General features: G+C 40.8%; 1 protein-coding gene and 1 pseudogene across 8 annotated transcripts in view; one reads left to right on the top strand and one right to left on the bottom strand.

The window, feature by feature from the left end:
- The window catches only part of ANKRD16 (ankyrin repeat domain 16), a 66440-nt gene that overhangs the window by 9913 nt on the left and 30738 nt on the right, over window positions 1-25789 (top strand). For 6 of the 8 annotated variants that reach the window (XM_037845806.1, XM_037845807.1, XM_037845799.1 and 3 more), the window contains 2 exons: window positions 1724-1802; window positions 2811-3010. In XM_037845806.1, coding sequence (XP_037701734.1) covers window positions 1724-1802; window positions 2811-2968 — 237 coding nt within the window. In that variant the 3' untranslated portion in view covers window positions 2969-3010. Of the gene's footprint in view, window positions 1-1723; window positions 1803-2810; window positions 3011-15898; window positions 16238-25789 lie in introns of those variants that run through there. The other 2 variants (XM_037845802.1, XM_037845801.1) reach the window with 2 other exon arrangements.
- The window catches only part of LOC119542943, a 36963-nt pseudogene continuing 17242 nt past the window's right edge, over window positions 6069-25789 (bottom strand).

Raw genomic sequence — 25789 nt, 5'->3', positions numbered from 1 at the left:
TATTTGAAGCCATAAAGATCCATTTTATGAAATTCTAGCTCTCCTATCCCCATCATGCATTTCAGAAGTTAGGATCTCTTTAACTGGGACCAGGGAATTGCATTTCTTGGGTTCTCCAATGGGTAAAATATTTTAAGACATGCAAAAATGTTTCACAAGAAAAGTGGGTGTTTATAACCTCCTATTTTAAATGCTAGAGGTCTTTCATGGATTAGCTTTAACATTATTGAATGGCTACTTGCTTTTTTTTTTCTTTTTCCAACTTCTTATTTTGAAATAATTTCAGACATGCAAAAAGTTGAGAACTTTTTACCAAAATTCCTATTACATCCAAGATTCCCCAAATGCTAACATTTTATGTAACCACAGTTCCACAAACAAACCCAGGAAATTACCATTAATACAATACCATATAATCTGTAGACCTTATTCAAATTTTACCACTTATCCTGCTTATGTCCCTTTTCTCATCCAGAGTCCAATCTCGGATCACACATTGCATTTGGTTTCATGTCTCCTCAGTCTCCTTTAATCTGGAACAATTTTTTCATCTTTTCCTTTCATGATCCTGATAACTTTGGAGAGTACTGATCAGTTTTATTGTAAAATGTCCCTCAATTTGGGCTTGTCTGAGTATATTTTCATGACTATGCATTTCATGACTAAGCTATGCATTTTTGGTAGGCAAGATGTTTTAGTAGCTAAGAGTGTTTCGAGGGGTGAAAGTGGTCCATCAGTGTTTGTGCATCTGAAAACAGTGAGAAGATGAGGACTCAGAGGCTGATATTCTATTTGGCAATTCGGGAGTCACTGGCAACCTTGGCAAAAATCAGTTTCCATGGAGTAGTATTGGCAAAGTTCAGATTGTACAGGTTGAAAATGAACGAGCAAAACAGTCATAAAAATTGACCATGTGCTAGGCCTCAGAAGAATTTACAGGAATTCTCAACAACACACAGCTATCAACATCTCCTAGTTAATAAATTATGACCACAATTCATTAACACTTAAAAATCAACATACAAAAGACTCTCCCACTAACCTCCAATCCTTTTGAAAACAAAAATGCGCTTCCAAATAACTCATGGGTCAAGGAATGGCGATCTGCTTTTACTTGTTTCTCTAGCAGCAGGAATACATTTTTTTCTTATCGACTACATTCTCTTGCCTGATTTTCCTGTTATGGGCAAGTGGGTAGATTTATGGAACTAGGCTGCAAATATCACTTGAGGCTACAAGGGTAGCAAAGGTAAAGAGAAGATTGCACCCGTCACCTCAACTTCAGTCACACCATATGCTGACAAATTGGCTGGACAAGAGAGTGTAGAAATTACTCCATAAATGATAATGCCAGCTCTAGTAAGAATCCCATTTTTGACAGGCTACAATCTTTTCTAGTTCACCTCTGTCCTAAAGAGCTTAGCAAAGAGTATCTTGGCTTGGGAAATTTTGGAATTGTGTGTTCCATGTAAATCACAAGATTTATACTCCTTACACTGATGGAAATCCATCAGTGTCGACAATTAAAAGTTTTACCAAAATTTTTATTTAATGATTTATTCTGGAATTTGAGATTGATATAATTGAGTCTTCCTTTGCATATGAAGATTCCGTCTGAGCAGGTGACTGTTTTAGAAAAAGTACCTAATATGCATTAGACTTTATGTTTAAAGGTTTGCTTTTGTTCTCATCACAGTGATGATAAATTTATTTCAACACTCAGGAAGGGCATACAAGCACAGTTCAGACTCTCTTATCCTTGGGTGCTGATATCAACTCTAAAGATGAAAGAAATCGATCAGGTAAGACTTTGTTTTTCAGATGCATTGGAAATTACTAGTAAATTGAATGTAAACAATATGTGCACTTTTATATTGAAAATATTGGTTTTAATATTACTCTCATAGTAGCTCAGCAATTTTTCCTTAAAATGACATTCCCTCTGTTTCCAAAGCCTTACAACTGTTGCCATTTTCATGACAATGATGAGCAGTGCTCATTACGACCACTGTTATTATTGTAATTTTATATTATTTTATCCCACAATAATACATGTGACATGAAAGCATTTGTATCTCAATCCATGATGATACTGTCTATCCAGGTCTTATACAGATGCCTCATAGGTTATCTCTTTTTGGAGAATAGTTAGAGACTACATTCACTACCAGTATTTAAAGTTAGGGCTCAGAAAGATATTTTCAGAGTTAATTCTTTAGACTTAGACCTTAGAATAAACCCTCTAACCAGCGTCCTGTGAGCCAATGACCATCTTGCAAGGATTTAATGTGAATGTTATGATGCTTGAAAGACTCACAGATAACTAATTTCTCACCCTAGGGTTGGAAAGAGCAACTAGTAAGTCCCAGGAGGGACGTAAGACCTGTCCTAAAGAAGGGTCTCCATTTCTACAAACAGAGTGGAAAGATAGGGCAGCAGTTTTCCTTTTTGTCACATCATTCTTATTCACAGTGTTGATACTTTTACTTGCAAAGGGAATTCACAAAGCTTTGAAACAGTAACAGCCAGCAGTGAGTACCAGGGGGACCAGTCACACATTTCCAACCAACTTGCTTTGTTGCCTGAGACAAGTTTCTTAAAGCCTCCCTAACTAGTTTCGTTATCTTTAAAGTTTGTTCAACCCAATCAGATTAAAAAGGGAAATAATATTCTGTTCTAGAATAGGCAAAGTAGTAGGGATGAATTATGGAAAAATAAAATCTGAATATTTTATCAGGGGCACTCTGATCACAGGTCAGTCTTGTCTTGGGGGTCTCGCACTAAGTTCACGTGATCTTGTCTTCTCTCAGCCCTGCACCTGGCCTGCGCCGGTCAGCACTCGGCTTGCGTTGAGTTTCTTCTGCAGTCTGGACTGAAGGATTCTCCAGATGTATCAGGCACCCTGGCTCAGCAGCTCACAAAGAGAACCGACATCCTTCAGTGCTTTGACCGAACAGTAGCAACGTAGGAATGTTTCTGAAAGAAGATAATAAAAATACACGGTAATTTATATACTGCTTCTTAAGTTGTTACCAGATGCAACAAAATTAGCCAGTATCCGGTATTTTCCATCTCCTCTGCCTACCTTCTTTCCTACTCTACTCTCTGCTCCATTTGAGAATTTTCCAGATTATTGGGGCACATCCTTTAAGCGCTGGGAGTCAGGAGACTGGGTCCCCAGCTAGGGAAGTAAAACACTGTGAAATCTTGAGCAGCAGCCTCTTTCCATAATCTGTGTTTCACTTTTCTTCCTTTAAAGTGGAATTAGACAATGTGTGCTTAGAGAAGCTTGTAACATGAATACAACATATTTTTTGATATGTATGGCATAACAAATATTATATGGTAGAGCAAAGATAAAATATTTAAAATATAGCACAGATGACTATTAGTCTGAACTCTAAAACATAATTGGCCTATTTCTTCTCTTGTTTCTGGCCCTCAATTTCTTGGCCATTACAATAGTTTAACTTGATTTTGTAGCCAGGAAGGAAATGATTATAATCTGTTTATGCAGATATTCACAAAGAATTAATGAAAGCATTTCTGTATTCTAAGCATTGCTAGTTAAGCTATAAAGTTTTAATATTGAGTATTTTGGTTTTTTTAGTAGACAAGTTCTGTATTGACTCCCTTTGGGTAATAAAATACGCATGGAAAATACAGCTAAAATATTGCCAAAACGTTTCCATTACCTGAGTTGAGGGATGCAGTTTGTTCCTAAAACCCACAGATTACATTTCCTGTCGCTTCCCATCATCTCATTGAAGCCTGTGATTCTGAAGGAATTAAACATTCGACATCATAACTTAAAAAAATAACTACAGCAATTTAAACAGATTGAAGAGAGGATGAGTCCTCGGGCATTTGGACTCTTTGTTTCTTTCCCATTTATTTATTTATTTAAGATCATTTGCTCTGAATTGCAAAGAATAATAATTAGTCCAAACCAGTCTTTTACAAAACTGTATTCACCAGTCCCGAGCAAGACTTCATCCCCGTGTTCAATGTGGTCAGGCAAGTGCTTATTACACACCTACCTTATCTCAGCATTGTGCATGGCATGGAAAATAGCAAGAATCACCAGTTCCTCTTAATTATTCTCAGATGGCACTGGGCCGATTCCTGTCTCTAAAAACCAAATGAATGTTCTAGCAGAAATATGACTTGATTGTACGATCCTGGGCTGTGACCTCGAAATCACACCTTCTTTTTCTGGATCCACGTGGACTCAAGAGGCAGTCAGCATTTCCCTGCTGCATCTAAGCTCTCTTTTGGCCAATGCCCTTTGGGTGTGAAGACTGACTTGTTAACGTGGATATCCGTTTGTGCAGGGGGACGGGAGGTATCCATCTGGCCCTGCCCATCTCTTCCCCTCCGCACATACCCAGTGCGGCTTTGCATTCGCAGCTCCTGGGCACAAGGTCTGTTCGTGTTTGTAGGTTTGCTTCCACCCCTACAAGCGCCAGTGATTGCAGCATGTCACCTTACACTTTTGTTCCCCAGTAGTTCTAGATTTGATGTAGCCCTTGTGACACTGACCTCGGCTACTAGATGCTGTTGCTGAAACTACTCAAGAAGCTGGAGATGGCAGAGATGATGATAACATTAATTGTGGCAAAGATAGTAGTAATTTAATCATATAAATTGCAGTAATCATATATTAAGAATACTAATAGCAATGATGAGAATGATTAATGTTCTCTCACCTTCTAATTATAGTTACTTTCTGTATTTCCTTTGGGTCTTTACTTAAAATTCACCTTGATGAGCCCTTCCCCAGACACCCTATTTAAAATTTAGTTTTCTCCTTCAACATTTTCTGTCTCCATTCCTGAGCTTATTTTCCTCCTTAGTATTTGATGCTATCAAATATACTATATTTTCTTACTTATTTTCTTTACTGTCTTCCTCATGGAGAGTATAAGCTCTTTGGGCAGAGATTTTTTCCCCTCTTTACTCACTGTTATCTCTACATGGCCTCAAATGGTGCCTGGCACATAGTAAGTTTTAAATAATTATATGGTTAATGACTGAATGACAATGACAGTTTATATTTATTAAGCACTTACTGCATGCTAGACATTGTGCTCCATGCCTTGCCTAGAAATCTTATTTTGTCCAAGCACCCCTCCCTTTGACCCATGCACACTGCAGCACCTTCTAGTTATTATTTCACCTCAAGCATCCTCCCTCATACACATTTTTTTTTAATCAAGCCCAAAATGCACATTTATTTCACACTCTATTTACGGAGGAATGGAGGATAAATGTAATAAAGAACAAAGGAAACAAAATAATGATAGGCATACATTGTTACATAACGAGTGTAGGCAAAATTTGTTAACAGATCCTTTCAATCCTTCTACTTCTGGCATTTAACAGTGAAAATCAATTTCTAAGAAAAGAACATTTATCTCAGGAAGAATTTTTAGGTAGCTCAAGCTATATGCTTCAAACTAGGACTATTTTCATGAAGAAATTATAATTTTATCTTATTTGAAAAGTTGCTGGAAGCCAAGTAAACCAGATCACTACCAATTTTTAAAAGGCGCAAAGCCTCTTCAGAAGTCATAATTGCTTTAAAAATTATTAAAGAACCCAAACATAATATCATTTGCTGAAGAGTACAATACAGACTGAGCTGACATTAATTCCTTAATCCATTGCAGTGGTTTGTTACCTCCTGTTGAGACCCTACTGTTTCCTAATGAGAAATATTAAGTCATTTAATACTGAGCTGTTAGGAAAATCCTTCAAACTGTGTATTCAGCTTTCAATAACAGTAACATACATGGGGGAAAAATCCATACATCAAAAACAAAAAACAAAAAAACAAATCCAGCAGCCAGTTAGCTATTGGATCTTCCCAAACCAAGTATTCTTAAGATTCATCAGGACTCTTTAGAACTCTGCACTAACAGGTCCCAGGGTACAGGCTTCAGTTAGCTGTTCAAGACACCCTTGAGAAGGCAGGGTGGACATGCTGGGGCAGCCCAGCGGTGTAGACACAGCTTCCACTGGTGACAGCTGGGAAGGTGCTGCTGTTGGCCAGTTCTCCCTTTAGTTCACTGTCCTGACTCTGAAATATGATGTCCAAACCTTGAAGTTCTTGGACCAAAAAATGGAGAAGACTCCCAAAACCTATTTTCCTTCTCGAAGGAATCATCATCTTGGAAGGCAGATTTCTGTTTCGGGGATTCGGGGTCCCAGTGTGAGCTAGCTGTGTCTTCTCCTCTTAGGAATGGGTCTGCCTCCAGGGGACCCTTCAATAGCTTGAAGTTTAACCTTATTTATATCCTTTACAACATCCAACATGTTTGGAACATCTTTTTTCCCTCTGTTTTTCTGAATGATAGCTATAATCAGTATTCCTGGTACCTGGGTGTTCAGTTGCTGAATTATCTGAGTCATAAATATTAGCCCCTGGTTGCATGAAAGGAGAAGGGCATGGAGGCTGGAAAGAAGAGAGCTGAGGAGGAAGCAGTGGAGGAGGGGGTGGGAGTGGGGGTGAAGACACTGAACTTGGAAACTGATCTGCTTCCACTCTCAGTTAAGCAGTGCCAGATGACAGCATTTGGCCCAAACCACTAAGCCCTTCATTCAAATCAAGGAGCCAGAATTTGTACTGTTTTTCAGTTCCTGTGTTTACACAGTTACGGCAATCTGGGAGCGAAGAAAAGTGAGCTCATCTTCAAGGGCAGCTATTTTTTTTTATTGCAGCTTCACTTACAGATAGATCATTTTTCAACCGTTTGTCATGTCTTAGAGCATGGCGCGACAGATCCCAAACTAATTGCAAAGGATGGAAAAATTCAATTCAGCGTTCTCTTCCTTTTCCCATATACTATTTCTCAAAATCAGGCCTTGGACAAGGTTCTAAAGGAAAAATTTTCCTAGTAATGTGAACAATACTTTGTTCCATATTCTTTATTTTCCCAAATTGGCAAAATCTGACCTATGGGAACCCCCAAATATTCCAGCATCTCTCTGAAAATATTCACTATTGAGAAACATTGATAAAGCAAATACAGAAGCAAATTCAAGGAAGTATTATCAGTTTCTTGATGCCTCCAACACCAGAGGTAGCGTTGCCCCCACACCCTGCCCAGGCTCCTTGGTGCTGCCCAGGACCCCTCACTGGGCAGGTGACTCTGCCAGGGTCCCTCGCTCAGCTGCTTGCCCCCAAGACACGCCTGCTGCCTCTGGAGCCAGAACTCAGCCCTCCAATAAATTTCTTTAAAGAACAGCCTACTCCAGATACCCTCAACTCATCGTCACTGCTCAACCCACTGCATTCTGTTATGTTATCAGTGACTTCCTACTTACCAAATCAAGTAGTACATTTTTAGCCCTTATGTAACTGATCCTTTCGACTCAATTAGCAGTCACTCCCTCCTTCTAGAAGCTCATGATAACGCGCTTCTAGGATTTTCTTTCCAACTCCTTCTCTGTCTCCTGCAGAGCCCTTCTTTTAAGGCCTGTCCCTTCCATCCTGGCGTCTGGCGTGCCCCACATTCATCCCCAGTTCACTGCTCTCCTTATTCTACATCAGCTCCCGAAGCCATCTCATCCATTCTTCTGATCCCAACTATACCCTAATATCTGTAACAACCACGTCTCTCTCTAACCTTTCATTTTCTACTGCCTCCTGTGTATTTTTGCTTGGATGTTCTAAGGGTCCCTCACATGCAAATTATTCAAAACCTAGCTTACCCCACCCCTACCTACCTATCTAGATGTGATCAGATGTGTCCTCTGCCTAAGAGGATGGCACGCAGGTCACCTGGACACCCACACTGGGTGCCAGCGACTCCTCCCTCTACCGTAATCCCCGTCGGTCCCACCTATCTGTGTCCTTTCCACTCTGTTTGGCTATGACACCCTCACCCCAGAGCACTGACCCAGCAGCCTCCCACCTGTTCCTCCTGCTTCTAGTTTCGTCCTCCTCAAATCATCCTCCACTCCGCCGCCCCTGCAGACGTTGCTAGCTCACAGCCGCCCAACGTGTTCGTCCCCCCAGAGAACATTCCCACACCCTCACCAGGGCTTCCACTGCCTTGACCCAGGCCCACTGCCACGGGGCTTTAGGCCCATCTGAAAACATGCCTGATCCATGGGGAATCCACGCTAAGACTGATCAGAGCAGAAGGTGCTGACGAGATGCAAATAGATAAGAACACAATCATTTGAAAATTACCTGGTACTTAACATATATTACCAAAAAAAAAAAAAAAAAAATACATGCACGAGAATTTACAAGACCAAATGGAAAAGAGACTACAAAACAGCAACAGGAATTGCAAAAGTCAGACTAAAGAACAGTGATAGAACTATATAGGAAGGGAGCTCAGAGTTGTCAGAGAGAAAGCAAGAGCAGGTAAGAACTTTAATTTCAGCTGTGTCGTTACTGGAATTGACCAGCAGATGGCAGACCAGTGAAATGTTCCTTTTATTCCTCCCAGCTAATTTTTTTTTAAGGCTCATTGTAAAATATGGAAAATACAGAAAATAATAAAGAACAAACATAGCTCATAATTCTACCACCCAGAAGTAATCACTCTTATTTCCTCCTAGTCTTTTAAAATGCATAATATTGAGGTGATGCTGTAGATGCAATTTTTGTCCTAACTTTATATCCCTACCATATTCTAATGCTCTTTAAAACTTTGTGAACTTTGTTTTTAATGGCTATCTAATACTCTATCATATAATGGTTCATAATATTTATTTTATGTTGCCAGTTTGGCCAAAAAAAAAAAGAAAAAAATAGGACAGTGGTTTGACGAGGCAGTAGATTTCTTAAAGCAATACCCATCCACAATTCATTTAACATCAGTATCTTGGGGGATTTGGGGCTAGTGGAATACACAGATTACATTTGCTACAATAATCAATGATGTTAACTTACATCTGATAGACTTTGTACTTTTAAAAATGACTTTCAAAGGCAGCAGGGCGTGAAGGGAGTCAAGATCCAACTAGAAGGAGTGATGTGATTGTTATCAAGGATAAAAACCTTTGAACTTGTGGGTCAAGGTACAAGGAGAGAACGAGCTGGGGCTGGGCACTGAGTTTACCTGTGACTGTAAAGATTTGCTTGGCATGTCTAATTAAGGCCTACCGTGAGGTGTTTACAGACTCTTAACTCCTTTCACCATCCCTGAGAAAGGTAACTGGTTATAATGAGGACAAGCCTAGGCGTTCCTGAGCAAAGCATGAGGGCATAATTACCTCTGTCAGCCACCCAGGTCCTGCCACTGTGAATTTCTAGGCCTGAATACATCAACGTAAGCAACAAGCACAGGCATTTCAAGCAACACAATGCCTTCCCCAGCCTCCAGGTTTAAACAAAATCTCTTTTCTCTTCTTCCCAGTCTCTAGAAGGCTCAGAGCATACTCAAGGGTGAGTAGCACACTGGGGCATTTGAAACAAATTTAAAAATGTATCAATGTGTTTTACTATTTCAAATATTCTCAGAGTGGGGAAGAGGCAGCATGGTTTGGTTGCCAGTATAGACTCTGGAGCCAGCCTTCCCTGCTTTTCCACTTCCTATTAGCGTACCCTTGGGAAATTTGCTCTAACCTCTTGGAGCCTCCGCTTCATCACCTCTAAAACAAAGATAACTGGACCTCTCACAAAGGGGACCTGCCACAAGGACCCAATGAGGTAATGCATATGCATTCATTCAACAGATATTTACGTGCGAGGCATTGAGGATTCAGCACCAGACAACCTAGACAATATTTCTGACTTATTGTAGTTGAGGGCAACAGACAATAAACTGAACACAAGCCAGATGCATATTAGATGTGACAAGTGCTATGAAGAAAAATAAAGCTGGGGACAGGGACAGGAAGTACCAAGGGCTGGGTGAGGAGGATTTGCCAGGGAAGCCCTCACTAAAACAAGTGGCTTTTGAGGGAAGAACGGTACAAGTTGTGAGAGCAAACTGCGTCGCTCTCCGGGGAAAGAACCTTCTAGAAAGAGTGAACAGTACGTGCACAGGCCCTGTGGAAGTCATGTGCCTGCCGTGATGGAGGGAGGGAAAGGAAGGCAGTGTAGCCAGAAATGAGTAAGCAAGAGGGAGAGTGTTGGGGGATGAGGTGGGACAGCTGGGGGGGAGGGGCTGGGGGCGGGGCTGGATCACAGAGGCCCTCTTAGGCCACTTTGAGACAGAGGAAGCCATTTGAGGGTTTTGAGCAGAGGAGTGATTAGATCTGACCTAGTTTTAAAAAGAAACGCTCTGAGAGTTAGGTGGAAGCCAAGAGCCCGATGAGGAGGCTGTTGCAATCTTCTGTGAGAAATAACAATGGTAACTTGGACCAGGACCATAGGATGAAGGGGTGAGCCATTCCGTGATATGTTTTGAAAATATAGCCAACAGAATTTGATGACAAACTGGAAGTGGGATGCGAAAGAAAAAGAAAAAGTCAAGTCTTTGGGAGTAAGCAAGTAGATGGATAGAACTGCTGTTCACTGAGCCTAGAAAGACTGAGGTTGGAGCCAGTGGGGAGGAAAGTCAGGAATTGGTGTTCTAGTTTGCTAATGCTGCCAGAATGCAAAACATCAGAGATGGATTGGCTTTTATAAAAGGGAGTTTATTTGGTTACACAGTTACAGTCTTAAGGTCATAAAGTGTCCAAGGTAAACACATCAACAATTGGGTACCTTCAATAGAGGATGCCCAATGGCATCCGGAAAACCTCTGTTAGCTGGGAAGGCACATGGCTGGCATCTGATCCAAGTTCTGTTTTCAAAATTGCTTTCTCCCAGGACATTCCTCTCTAGGCTTCCACTCCTCAAAAATGTCACTCTTAGTTGCTCTTGGGGTGTTTGTCCTCTCTTAGCTTCTCTGGGGCAAAAGTCTGCTTTCAAAGGCAATCAAATGTCTCTGTAAGCTGAAGCTCCTCTCTCAGCTTCTGTGCGTTCTTCAAAGTGTCCCTCTTGGCTGTAGCAAGCTCGCTCCTTCTGTCTGAGCTTATATACTGCTCCAGTAATTTAAATCAGACCCACCCTGAATGGGTGGGGCAACACCTCCATGGAAATTATCCAACCAAAGGTCTTGTCCATAGCTGATTGAATCACATTTCCATGGAAACACCCAAAGGATTTCAAAATCTAATCAACACTAATATGTCTGCCCACAGAAGATTGCATCAAAGATAATGGCATTTTGGGGGACATAATATATCGAACTGGCACAGTTGGGTTTGGACATTTGTTGAATGTGAATTGCCCTGGAGATATCCAAGGAGCAGGGGTCCATGAGGTGGCTGGATGTAAGCCTGGAATTCAGTGGGAAGTCCAGGCTGAAGATGCAGTATCAAGGCTCATGAGTGCATAGGTGGTATCGAAAGTCATCAGTCTGGATGAATTCACCAAAGTAGTATGAGAAAAGAAGGGGTTCAAGGACTGAGCCCTGTGCACCCCAACATTTAGAGGTCTATAAATTGAGAAAGGACTAGCAAAAAGACAAAGAAGTAGCAGGGAAGAAGCAACTGAGAGAATTGGGTGCCCTCAAAAAGAATTTCAAGGAGGAAGGACTGAGCAGTTTGAGTGAGATGAGGGCTGGGTACAGATTTCTGACTCAGTGTGGGGGTCGCCAGTGACCTTGACAAGGGTGGCTTTGATAAAGTGGTGGGGCATAACCCATCAGAGTACATTCAAGAGAGAATGGGAACTCAGAAACTGAAATCAGCAAGCTTAGTCAACTTTTTTTTCTCTTTTAATGTGTGGTTTGTTTCATAATCTCAAACGGAACCTCTCCTTTCCCTTTCTAAACTGTCCACAGTCGAAAACCCCCCAATCATTTCTCTAGCAGTTGCTGCTAATAAACTGGAACTTTGTATCCCATGTTCAAGAAAGATGTGCAAATGGAATGCTTCTTGAGGAGTTTTGTTAAGCAAAAGAACAAAAAACTGAAGCAATAATTGGATGGAGGTGTGAGGCAAAATATACATATTTTTAAATGAAGCAGCCTACGTTTAGAAAGTTTGTAAGCTGAGAGAATGATCCAACAGAGAGTGGGGGTGTGACGATGAGGAAAAAGAAGGAGCCATTGTTTGGGATGACATCCTAGAGTAGGAAGGGAAAAGAATCCAGTACAGAGCTTCTGAAACTTGCATGTGCAAATGGATGGCCTAGAGTTGTGTGAAAAATGCAGATTCTGATTTAGTGGGTCTGAGATTGTTCATTTCCAACAGGTTCCCAGATGATGCCTCTTCTGCTGGTCCTTGGACCATACTTTGAGTAGCTTCTAGTGCACAAGTGGAAAAGTGCATCTTTTTTTTTTTTTAATTTGGTAACATATATACAACACAACATTTCTCATTTTAACCACTTTCAAGTATACAATTCAGTGGTGTCAATTACCTTCACAATGTTTTGCCACCATCACCACCATCCATTTCCAAAACTTCTCCATCACCCCCAACAGGAACTTTAGACTCATTAAACATAAACTCCCATTCCCCATCCCCACCCCTGCCCTCAGTAACCTGGAATCTTCTCTCCGTCTCTGTGAATTTGAAACGTTCATCTTTGTAGTAACAGGAGGGAAAGCAGAATGCAATAGTGCAGTTCAGAGAGCTGGCTAGATATGGTAGTGGTTGCTTCCATTTTCTTAGTGAAATGGGAAAGTGGGCGACCCCTGAGAGCAAGAACTAGGTGTTGGGGGTTTGAGGAGAGAGAGAAAGGTGAATGGAAAGCGCAGGAAAACGAATGGAGGGAGTGGTTCTCAAATTTTATGGAGCATCAGAGTCACCTGGGGGGACTCTTCAAACAAGGAGCCCCAAAGTAAACTATAGACTGTAGTTAACAGTACAATTATAATTAATAAAAAGTGCTATCATCAGTTGAAACAAAAGTACCACACTAATACAAAGTGTTAATAATAGGGGTGTATGTAGGAACTCTATTTTCTGCATGCTTTTTCTGATAAACTACATTTTTCTCTAATAACATGTATATATATAAATTTTAGCACAGGTTGCTGGGCAGCCCCAAGTTTTTGATTCAGTAGGTCTGGGGTGGAGTCTGGGAATTGGCCTCTCCAGCAGTCCCCAGATGATGCTGAGGATACTGCCCACATCTTGGGAACCACTGGAATGGGGAAATGCAGTAGGTTTTCTAGACCACAAAAGAGGTTAGTTGATTTTATTTGCATTGTCTTTTTCTTCAGCCACATTCAGCTGCTCAGATATAGGAACAGAGGAGGTAGAGGGTTAGATTTCATTAAGATAGGGATTTGGCCAACAAGTGGAGCAAGAGGTTTATTTAACATGGTATCTAGTATATGGTATATGCTCAAAAAACTTAAGTTATTGTCTAGCCCCAACCTACTTTCCAACATGGTCTTCTACCCACACATGCCCAGGAATCCTCCCATTTCTGATTGTGTAACCTCATAGTGAAGAGCCCAGGCTCCAGGGTTGGTGGATCTAGGTCTAGCTCCGTGACCTTGGGCTAGGCTTTTTTTGCTTGTTTGTTTTTTAATACCGTTTTATTGAGATGTGTTTACACACAGTCATCCACAGTGTACAATCAATTATTCACAGCACCATTATACAGTTGTGTGTTCATCACCAGAATCAATTTTTGAACCTTTTCCGTACCCCAAAATAAAAATAAAAGCAAAAAAGAACACCCATAACTTCCCATCCTCTCCATCCCATCCTATTTTTCATCTAATTTTTGTCCCCATTTTTACACTCATCTGTCCATACACTGGATAAAGGGAGTGTGAGCCACAAGGTTTTTACAGTCACACAGTCATACTGTGCAATCTTCATAGTTATACAGTCGTCTTCAAGAATCAAGGTCACTGGGTTGCAGTTTGACAGCTTCAGGCATTTCCCTCTAGCCATTCCAACACACTAAAAACTGAAAAGTGGTATCTATACAGCGCTTAAGAATACCCTCCAGAGTGACCTCTCAACTCCATTTGAAATCTCTCAGCCACTGAAACCTTATTTTGCTTCATCTTTCTTCCCCCTATGGTCAAGAAGATTTTCTCAATCCCACAGTGCTGGGTCCAGGCTCATCCCTAGGAGTCATGTACCACATTGCCAGGAAGATTTACAGCCCTGGGAGTCATGTCCCATGTGGAGTGGAGGGTAGTGAGTTCACCTGCCAAGTGGACTTAGAGAGAGAGAGGGCCACATCTGAGCAACAAAGAGGCTCTGGGGTGGGGGGGACTCCTAGGCACAATTATAAGTGGGCTTATCCTCTCCTTTGCAGCAGTAAGCCTCACAGGGGAAAGCCCCCAGATCGAGGGCTCGGCCCACCAAACTGGCAGTCCTCAGTGTTTGCAAGAAAATCGGCAATAACCTTGGGCTAGGTTTTTAGCACATTTAAGCTTTAGTTCTTCATCTGTAAAATGAGATAATATTAACACCTACTTCACAGGGCTGTTGGGAACTTTAAATCAGACAATGCATCTAAACAACTTAAACACAGTGTCTGTCCTACAGTGAACACTCAATTAATGTCAAGGATCCTCAAGAAAACAGAAATAGAAAGCATGTCTTTAAAATTAGCTCTTGGCATAATCCTTCTCCATCGAAGTCCAGCAGACCCTTTAAACCTCTTCCAGATTCACAATGCAAATTAACCTTTCCTTTCCTGTTCCTCCAGGGCATTCTGCAGCACTTATCACATGGTTGCCTTATGTTAGAACTATTTATATATGTGTTAGGTCCGTGGAATTGCACACCCTAGAGAGCAGGGACTATTTCTTACTCTTGTGAACTCCGAGAGCACTGTACACAGAGCCTGGCATATAATATGCCCTCAAAGAACTATTTATGGATTTGAAGCAAGGTTATATATTTAAACTTATATATTATTATCACTAGTGTGTTTTATTTGATTTTAATGAGTTTTTATTATAAAAGAATATTTGCTCATAAGGAAAAATAAAAATAATTCAAATGGCACAAATAAAAGTCCTACTCCTCTTATATCCACTCACCTAAACTAATTACTGTTAGGGGTTTATATATATATACACATATATATATCCTTTTTAGAACAGGAGTGTATAATATGTAATCTTGTGTGTGTTTAATCTTTTTAAAATACTTTACTTTTTAGATCAGTTGTAGGTTTACAGAAAAATTACAGAGTACAGGCTTCCCATATACTCCCCTGTCCCCCACCCCCCACCCCTACCCATGCAGTTTTCCTTGTTACTAGCATTTTGCATGTGGTGCATTTGTCACAATTGATGAACCAATATTATTAGAATCATATTACAAACTAAAAGTCCATAGTTTACATTAGGGTTCACTCTTTGTGTTGTGTGGTTCCATGGAAGGTGGTTGTTTGGTTTGGTTTAAAATTTTTATTGCAGTAACATACATAAAACATGAATTTCCCATTTTAAATACTTTCAAATATACAATTCAGTGGTATTAATTACATTCACAATGTGACACAAGTAATTTTTTTTTGCAACTTTTGTAACTTAGTGTATCTTGGTCATTGTTTCTTGTTAGTTCTTAGAGATCTACCTTATTCTTTTTATCATTGCATAGCATTGCATTCTTTTTAACATTCAATATTGTTCAGATGTACCATAATTTGTCAAAGCTGTTTCCTATTTATGGACATTTAAAATGCTTCTAGGTTTTTTTTAAAAGTTATTATAAACAGTGGTGCAATGAACACATATCTTTGTGCCCTTCTGTGAACAATTGGAAGATAGATTCCTAGAAGTGGATCAAAGGATATATGCATTTTTTTATATTGCTAACTGTATCACTTACAGTTCTATTAGCACAAAACAGAATGTATTCCTGCCAGCTTAAGTAGAAAAAGATTTATTATAGGGTACCAGGTGGATTGCAGAATTATCAGGAAGGTTTGAGAAACAGATTGAGGTTGAACTTTCAGGAATGACTTCAAGAGCCTAACTGCAGACCTGGGACTACAAAGGAACTACTACCTTTTCAATCAGAAAAATCCTTGCCAAAATTGGGAAGCTGCTGCCTCAGCTGCCAACTTCAGAAGTGAGCTGTCATCGTTGCTGTCAGGAAGGCTAAATGATCAGGAGGTCTGCATAGAAAAACCAGTTATTTTCATGACAGTGTTTGCCAGCAGAAGCCGCAGACATGGTTTCCTCTTCTGCTTTCCAAAACTCAAGCAATTAGCAGACTCCAAATCACATCCAGAAATCTAGCTATAAGGGAGTCCTGGAAATGTACTTTATAACTTTCCTGCTTATGCAATACATAAAATCACATAAAAAGGAGGTTGAAATGGATCTTTTTCTTGTCTCCATTTTATTTATTTATTTGTCTGTTTGTTTGTTTATTTATTTATTGTGGGTTTACAGGACAATCATGCATGAAATGCAGGATTGCCTTATACCGCTCTATTATTAGCACCTTGCGTTGATGTGGTACATCTGTTACAATTCATGAAAGCACATTTTTATAATTGTATTATTAATTATAGTCCATGATTTAACTTAAGGGTTCACTATGTTGGACAGTTCCATGGATTTTTTTTTTATTTAATTTCTATTCTAGTAACATACATACAACTTAAAATTTCCCCTTTAAACCACATTCAAACTTCAATTCATTGATGTCAATTATGTTCACAATGTTGTGCTACCATCACCACCATCCATTATCAAAACTTTTCCGGAGAAACTAAGATGGCGGCTGTCTGAGACAGGGTGAAAAAAATGCCTCCATGAAAAACACTAGATAAAAACCAGAAAGTGACCCAGAATACCAGTTATAGCGATGCGCCAGCTGGACGAGGTCTCCTAGCTCCAGAGGGGCCGTATACTTGGTGAAAGCGGGAGTCGGCATTCTGAAATGAGTGAGTAAGCTGGCTGGAAGACCCGCAGCCGCGCGGTGGTCTGGGGAAGCCAGGGTTCAGCGTTTGGAGACCAGCTGGCTCTTTAAAAAAAAAAAAAAAAAAAGAAGGGAAAAACCCAGGAGCGGCTGCAGCTGCGATTGTGGGAACCACGCAGTAAAACACAGCAAGAAGGGGCTGGGCCAGCCTCTCGGTATCTGGCCTGGAAGATAGCCCGCAGCAGATACCGTTGGATCTGGGGGAATGGAGGGGAGAGCCGGAAGCAGAAAGAAACCCCGCGGCTCGCAGCTGGCCCCCTGGAGGGCTGGATAAACTGCTGCCTGGGGCTGTGCCCACAGCCCAGAGCCCCACCAGTTGTCCTGGAACTGGGAAGGAGGAACTGTGCAAGGAGGAGGGGGCTGAGATGCCCCGTTCAGCCATTTTTGCTTCAGGCTGAGAGCGCCCCTGCACGGCCCGGCGGCCCGGGGCTTCCCTTGAGGGATGACGCGCACTGGTGACGTAGCATGGCATTCCCTCGACTGAGCTCCTGGAGGATCGCGGCTGGGAGGGGGAACCGCTAGGAGAACCCAGGGAGACTACACCAAGTCCGGTGGTTTGTGGATCAGCGTGAGAGAGGGTCTGGGGCTGAACTGAAATGAAGAGTTAGACTCTTGCGGTGGCCTTGAATCTCTGGGAACCTGGGGGATTTGAACATTAAAACTGCCCTTCCTCCCTGGCCACCCAGACACACGCCCCACATTCAGGTTGGACAGCTCCAGCAACACACCCAAACTGAGTTCTCCAACTGAACCCACAAGAATCATTTCCCCACACACCGCAGGAACAAGATTGAGAACTGACTTGAGGGATGTAGGTGACTCACAGACGCCATCTGCTGGTTAGTTAGAGAAAGTGTACGTCACCAAATTGTGTTTCTGAAAAATTAGATCGACATCCCTTTTTTTTTTTACAACCTGAAAGAACCCTATCAAGCAAAACAAATGCCAAGAGGCCAAAAACAACAGAAAATCTTAATGCATATGATAAAACCAGACGATATGGAGAATCCAACTCCAAACACACAAATCAAGATATCGAAAGAAACACAGTACCTCGCAAAATTAATCAAAGAACTGCAATCGAGGAACGAAAACATGGCAAAGGATTTAAAGGACATCAAGAAGACCATGGCCCAGGATATAAGTGACATAAAGAAGACCCTAGAAGAGCATAAAGAAGACATTGCAAGAGTAAATAAAAAAATAGAAGATCTTATGGAAATAAAAGAAACTGTTGGCCAAATTAAAAAGACTCTGGATATTCACAATACAAGACTAGAGGAAGCTGAACAACATCTCAGTGTCCTAGAAGTCCACAGAACAGAAAATGAAAGAACAAAGGAAAGAAGGGAGAAAAAAATCGAAAAAATCGAAATGGATCTCAGGGATACAATAAAATAAAACGTCCAAACTTAAGACTCATTGGTGTCCCAGAAAGGGAAGAGAAGGGTAAAGGTCTAGAAAGAGTATTCAAAGAAATTGTTGGGGAAAACTTCCCCAACCTTCTACACAATATAAATGCAAAAAGCATAAATGCCCAGCGAACTCCAAATAGAATAAATCCAAATAAACCCACTCCAAGACATATTCTTATCAGACTGTCAAATACTGAAGAGAAGGAGCAAGTTCTGAAAGCAGCAAGAGAAAAGCAATTCACCACATACAAAGGAAACAACATAAGACTAAATAATGACTACTCAGCGGCCACCATGGAGGTGAGAAGACAGTGGCATGACATATTTAACATTCTGAGAGAGAAAAATTTCCAACCAAGAATACTTTATCCAGCAAAACTCTCCTTCAAATTTGAGGGAGAGCTTAAATTTTTCACAGACAAACAAATGCTGAGAGACTTTGCCAGTAAAAGACCTGCCCTACTTCAGATTCTAAAGGGAGCCCTACCAACAGAGAAACAAAGAAAGGAGAAAGAGATATAGAGAATTTTAACAGACATATATAGTACCTTACATCCCAAATCGCCAGGACACTCATTTTTCTCTAGTGATCACAGATCTTTCTCCAGAAGGGACTGTAAGCTGGGACATAAAACAAGCCTCAAATTTAAAAAAACAAAAAATTGATTGTACTCAAAGCACATTCTCCAACCACAATGGAGTACAAATAGAAGTCAATAATTTTTGAACTGTAACTCCACTATTTATTTCCTACAGGATATAAAATACACAGACTCTAAGGACAAATCAGTGGTTTTGAACTCAATGTAAAATATGTAATTTTAGACAACTATATAAAGGTGGGGGAATGAAGGAGTATAGGAACATAGTTTATGTGTCCTATTGAAGTGAAGGTGGTATCAAAGAAAAACAAGATTGATATGGATTTAAGAGGTTAATTTTAAGCTCCACAGTAAACACAAAGAAATTATCAGAGAATATGACCATAGAGATGAAAAGTAGAGTTTGGGTTAAGAGAAATGGGGGAAGGGGCAATGGAGAGTTAAGAAATGAGTGTAGGGTTGCTGTTTGAGGTGAAGGGAAATTTCTAGTAATGGATGGTGGGAAAGAGCATTACAACATTCTAAATGTGATTAATCCCACTAAGGGAATGCTAGGGAGGGGGTGGAATGGGAAGATTTAGGCTGTATATATGTTTCCACAACTGACAAAAAAAAAAAAAGACAGTCTAACTAGATGACAATTGAATGCTAAGGATGAACTTGGATGAGATTGGAGGATAGAGGACAAGTGGCTCAAAGAAACATAGTTGGACATAAGGAAAAGGAAATATAGAATGTAAGCTTTGTATCATTGTTGAATCTCTTGTACTTCTTAGCTGCGCTTAATGGAATTGCATAAAAGAATTTTCTTGTTCATGGGAAGTGTATATGTGAATTATGGTGTATGCTCAAGGATGTGTGCAGCTAATTCTCATGTTCAGAAGACAGAGCAATAGATGATGGATGATAGATAGGGAGGGAGGGAAAGAAATAGGAATGTGACAGCATGTTAAAGTTAGTGGATTGAGCTATCAGGGGAGGGGGGTCAGGGTATGAGGGAATTCTGTGTATGGGGCTAGTATTGTTTTTGCAACTGTTTATATAACTTTGAATTTATTTCAAAATTAAAAAAAAGCTAAAAACAAACAAACAAAAACAACTTTTCCATCATCCCAAATAAGAACTCTGTACATTTTAAACTTTAACTCCCTATTCCCTATCCACAGCCCCTCCCCTGGTAACCCAAATTCTAGATTCTGGCTATGTGAGTTTGCTTATTCTAATTATTTCATATCAGTGAGATCATACAATATTTGCTGATTTGTGTCTGGCTTATTTCATGCAACAGAATAACTTCAGGGTTCATCCATGTTGTTGCATGTATCAGAACTTCATTCATTTTTATGGCTGAATAATATTCCACTGTGTGTATATGCCACATTTTGTTTATCCATTCATCGGTTGATGGCCACTTTGGGTTGCTTGCATCTTTTGGCAATTGTGAATAATGCTGCTGTGAACATCGGTGTGCAAATATCTGTTCAGGTCCCTACTTCTCAATTCTTGTGAATATATATCTAGAGGGGGAATCATCAGGTCATATGGTACTTCTATACTTCACTTTCTGAGGGACTGCCAAACTGTCTTCCACAGCAGCTGCAACATTTTACATTTCCACCAGAAATGAATTAGTGTTCCTGTTTCTCTACATCCTCTCCAACACTTATAATTTTCTGTTTTTATTTTTAAATAGTAGCCATTCTAATGGGTGTGGAAATGGGATCTTATTGTAGTTTAGATTTGCATTTCCCTAATGGCTAATGATGTTGAGCATCTTTTCAAGTTCTTTTTGGCCATTTGTATATCTTCTTTGGAGAAATGTCTATTCAAGTCTTTTGCCCATTTAAAAAATTGGGTTGTTTGTCTTTTTTTGTGGTTGAATTGAAGTATTTCTTTATATATTATAGATATTAAACCCCTATCGGATATGTGGAATGGATCTTGAGGGCCACACACACCCTTCACACTCAATATTGCCAAAATTCCTTCCAAAATCTACCATTTGTGAAAGTGCTTGCTTCCCCCCATCCCAGTCACCAAAGCTGGGTATCATCATGGTTATAATTTCTAGTAACCTGATAAAATATCTCATTATTTTAATGTTGCATTTCATTGATTATGAATCAAATACAAATTGAAGTTCTTTAAATTTGTTAACTGGCCACTTATCTTTATTTTTCCTATTTTTATGTCTGGTTAGCTACTACTAAGTAACAAACCACCCCAAAATTCAGTGGCTTTATTGAAACAACAACCATTTATTTTTCTCTCACAAGTCTTCAGGTCATCCAGGTAGTTTTGCTGATCTGGGCTGAACTTAGCTGATCTCAGCTGGGCTCCCTCCTGCATTTGCAGTTGGCTCTTGGGTTGGCTAGAGCTGGTGGTATAGGATGGCCTTGGATGGGACAAACTGGCTCTGCTCCATAGGGTCTCTTCCTCCATCAGGTTAGTCAGGCTTATTTTCATGTTGGTAGCAGGGATCCAAAAGAGAGGAACGACTCAAGTGCTTTTTCAAGTTACTGCTCAGCTTGTGTAGTTACTGTTGTCCCATTGGCCAGGCCAGGGTCAGAGTGAGAGGGCACTACCGAAAGGCTTGGATACCAAACGGCCAGTGATAGGACCATTAATGAAATCAATCCCTTGCATTATCTTTTGACCATTGCTTTGTTTGTCTTGCCGATTCATAATTTATACTGGTTTAATTCGCTCTACACATAATTTCAAATGACAGTAAAATTTTTGGTATACATTTATAAGTGAAAAAAAGAGAATAGAACAGACTACAGCTTAGCAAAAATAATCTACTCCTTTTTAAACACACATGCACATGTGCACACGTGCACACACACACACACACACCTCTTTATAATTGATACAGACATATCCAGAGGCTAATTAAAATGCTTGAGGTAAGAAGGCACAGATTACTCACATATGATAGGGTATTCTCATCTTGATTATAGCATGTGGTAGCTTTACACCATCTCTCAGAGTTTTATCTGTGCCTACAGTAAGCATGATCTTTATTTTTCCCAGTTTTGCAGAAAAATCCACAATCGAGTAAGAACAAAATGAACATAAAAGATCTAAGAACACAGTCCAACTTGTGGATTATCCTACCCTTCCGGTACATACCTCTGGGTCTTCCATCTCTTCCAGCTGATGCAGGCTTAGCTAACACTGATTTACAGTTTAACATTAGACTGAAACAGAAATCACTCAATAAGAGAGGTCCGCAGGTAGAGGCAAACATACACACCCAGAGCAAAGAGAAAACAAGACATCAGCACCGTTTGTGCGGATACCGTATTTTCTCAAAACCTCCAACTCCCCCAACATTTACATACACACATAAAAACACACTCACAGGGAAAGGATCAATACAAATATCTTCACTCATAAATGTTCCTTCTCAGAGCTTCCATAGCACTTGTTTCATATGTCCTTTGTGACCCACGTTACTTAGGTTAGAAATTCTGCTCCTATAGTAAAGACCCACGGTAACAGCGGCGTAAGCACAAGCTTTTGTGTCGCTGCGTAGGAGTCTGTGCATAACCAGCCCAGGGCTAGTTCAGCAGATCCACCCGGCCCGCGCTCCAGGCTCCTCCTGCTAGTTGTTGCTCTGCGCTCGTCCTGCTCTGCTTCTTGTGGATGGTCCAAGATTCCTCGCTGCTTCAGGAAGGGGAAAGGATCAAAGGAGCCAAGAGGCCAGGCCCCTCCTCTTCAACAAGGCGCCTGTATCCCTTCCGTTCACATCCCATTGGCCACGCCTTAGTCACGGGGTCGCGAGATGTGAATCGAAATTGGGGGACACTTAGGATCTCACCACATGCCCTTTTCAGAGTTGACTTGATTTAGGATTATTTTTGTATGATGGTGTGTCCCCCTCAACACCCCCTCCACCCCACACACACAGACTCCTTAGCCTTTAATTGTAAGGTCCTGAAGGGTCAGGAGCAATCCAGTCCTCTTATTTGTAGACTTTTAAAGTTGTAAGGAACATTGGAGACAATCTGTGATGACAGTATTAGGGGATGAGAAACGGGCTCTGTCACCATGTCCAGCCGAGTTTGAATCTCCTTGCTAGTGCTTTCTAGCTGTGAACCTTGGGCAAGTTACTTAAACTCCTTACATCTCGGTTTCCTTGTAAAATAGGGATAACAATGGCACTTCCTTCCCATGATTATTGTAAGGATTAAGTGAATTAATGCACGTAACGTCCAGCACATAGTAAGCACCCATTAACTGTTAGCCATTGATATCATCTGTAACAATAACCTGGTTGAGTCTCTTTGATTTAATGGGGTAAGTTTTCAAAGATGAATGGAAGTCATCAATCCTAGAGCAAGAGGAAAGGATAACACTTAAGTAAATAGCTACAGATGCACATTTTATATTTAGTGTCTCTAGTTTTCATTTTCTCCTCTCCCTCTTTATCCCCCAGGTGCCTCCATTATCTTTATAAAAGAAGAAAAAAAAAATAAAACTTGATCTTAATCTTTACCCATGCCAAAATGCCAGCAAACAATAAAAACTTCAAATTTTGCCAATCCCTTGGTTATCTGCATTTTAACAGGGATCAAATTATTAAAAAAAAAAAAAATGAATCTCTCAAGATGAAATGTATGCATCATTAAAAATGTGAAAAAATTATTTTTAAATGTTCATTCCATTTGGGCCTTCCCTTGCATCTTCATAATTGAGATGTTTTCTGTGGCTTTCATGACTATGTCTTGTTAGTTGTGCTTCCACTCAGCATCTTGGATAGATCCACTTTTCTCCATGTACACCCACCACCCAAGTTCCAGCCCCATCCTCTTGTTGCAGTTACTATGGCTACTTAACAAATTACCCCTAGTTGCATTAGTGTGAAACAACCATTTATCATGCTCCTGGATTCTAGGGGCCAAGAATTCAGACAGGGCACAGTGGGGGTGGCTTGTCTCTGCTTCACAGTGAATGGGGTCTCAGCTGGATGAGTCAAAGGATGCAATCATTTGAAGGCCTGTTCATGCATGTCTGACAATGATCCTGGCAGTCAGCCTCAGTTCCTCCTCCCATGGGCTTCTCCCTGAGGTCTCTTTGTATATTTGTGAGCTGGCATGAGTTCTGCACAGCACAGAGGCTGGGTTCCATGGGTGAGCAGAGAGAGAGAGAGAGTGAGAGAGAACCAGCCAGGGGGAAGCTACAGTGTCCTTCATTACCTGGCTTTGAAAGTCATGCAACATCACTTCTCCACAGTCTATTTGTCCAAATAGTCATTAAATTTCACCCAGGTTGAAGGGGAGGGGAGGTGGACTCCACCTCTTGTTGGGGAGTGGCAAGGTTCTGCAACAGCACGTGGGACCAGAAATAATGTGGGACCGTTTTTGGAAAATAGAAGGTGCAGCATTTCTTTAGTCTGTATTTCTGTAATGACCCCATCACTGGTCTTGCTTGCTTCCACTTTTGTACTTCCTTCAGGTAATTGGCATAGAGCAGCCTGAAAAGGCTTATAACAGATTAGCTCACGTCCCTTCCTTGCTCATAATCCTTCACTTGGGGTAAAATCCAATCTTCTGACGACCGCCTAGGATCTCTGCCTGGCCCAGCCATGCCTGCCTTGCCCTCTGCCACCCATAGTGTCTGCCTCTTTTACTCTAGATCACACTACCATGTTACAGACCATCCTTCTGTTCATCAAACAGTCCTAATTTTCTTCCACCTCAGGGTCTTCCTGGAAATTCTTGTCACGTGTGGTTTATTCCTATTCATATTCTGGTCCCAGCCTCACTATCACTGCCTCCCCCGACCTCCCAGTCTAAAAGCAGTTCCTTCCTGAAAAATACTCATAGCACTCCGATATGCCTTCAGGGCACTCACTATAATTGTTCATGTGATTGTTTGAATATTGTCCATTTTTCTTACAAAATCGTAAAATCTGCAAGAGCAGGGTTTGTATCCATTTTGCCCTTGGCATAGAGTTGGCCCTCTGTAAATATTAGTTGAATATGTAAATGGTATAGGAGAGAAGCAGTGGACAAAGAATCTGTCTCTATCCTCAAAGATCTAAAATCTAAAAGAAGAGCAAGGTCTGTTATACGATGGTAGAGCACAGTGTGATCGGACTGTGAAAGCCACCCAGGAAGTACTAAAGGAGAAAGATTTAAGGAAGAAGCAGCATTTAGGCTGGACCTTGAAGAATTGTGATTTTTGGAGATGGTGTTAAAAAGCTTCCTAAGTAGCGTTAACAAGGATATGGTATGAGGTATGGTTGCCTGCTAAGATAAGGATGCCTAGTTGTGGTAGATTGAATTGCGTACCCGTTTGAACGTGTTCTTGGTCTTCGTCTCTGGCTGGGATGGACCCATCATAATAGGTCTTTTGAAGATGTTACTTTGGTTAAGGTGTGGCCCAACTGAATCAGGTTGGGCCTTAATTCGGGTCACTAGAGTCTCTTATAAAAAGAATGAATTCTGCCATAGAGAAAGAAGGCCACAGGAAGAAGCCAGAAGTCAACGGAACCCAGAGGAGAAAGAAGATACCACCACGTGCATTGCCATGTGATGGAAAAGCCAAGGACTAAGCATCACCGGCAGCCAGCCCCAGAATGTCACATTCTTCGGGGAGAAAGCATTGCTTTGATAATGCCTTGATTTTGGGCTTCTCCTAGCCTTGAAAACGCAAGCCAGGACATTCCCATAGTTTAAACCAACCCATCATTTATTTGTTTTAGCAGCCAGGAAACTAAGACATCAGTTACATTTTAATTTCCTAGAAACAGCAAATAATTGTTAATATAAGTATGTCCCAAGTATATATGGTACGTACTTGTGCTAACATATATACATATATATACACACACATATATATGTTGTTTCTCAGAAATGCAAATTTAAATGAGCATCCTGTATTTTTAGT

Source organism: Choloepus didactylus, chromosome 8 (genome assembly GCF_015220235.1).
Source record: "Choloepus didactylus isolate mChoDid1 chromosome 8, mChoDid1.pri, whole genome shotgun sequence".
NCBI classification, from domain to species: Eukaryota; Metazoa; Chordata; class Mammalia; order Pilosa; family Megalonychidae; genus Choloepus; species Choloepus didactylus.
Note: the sequence above shows the minus strand (reverse complement) of the source record. Positions and strands in the feature narration are given on the sequence as shown.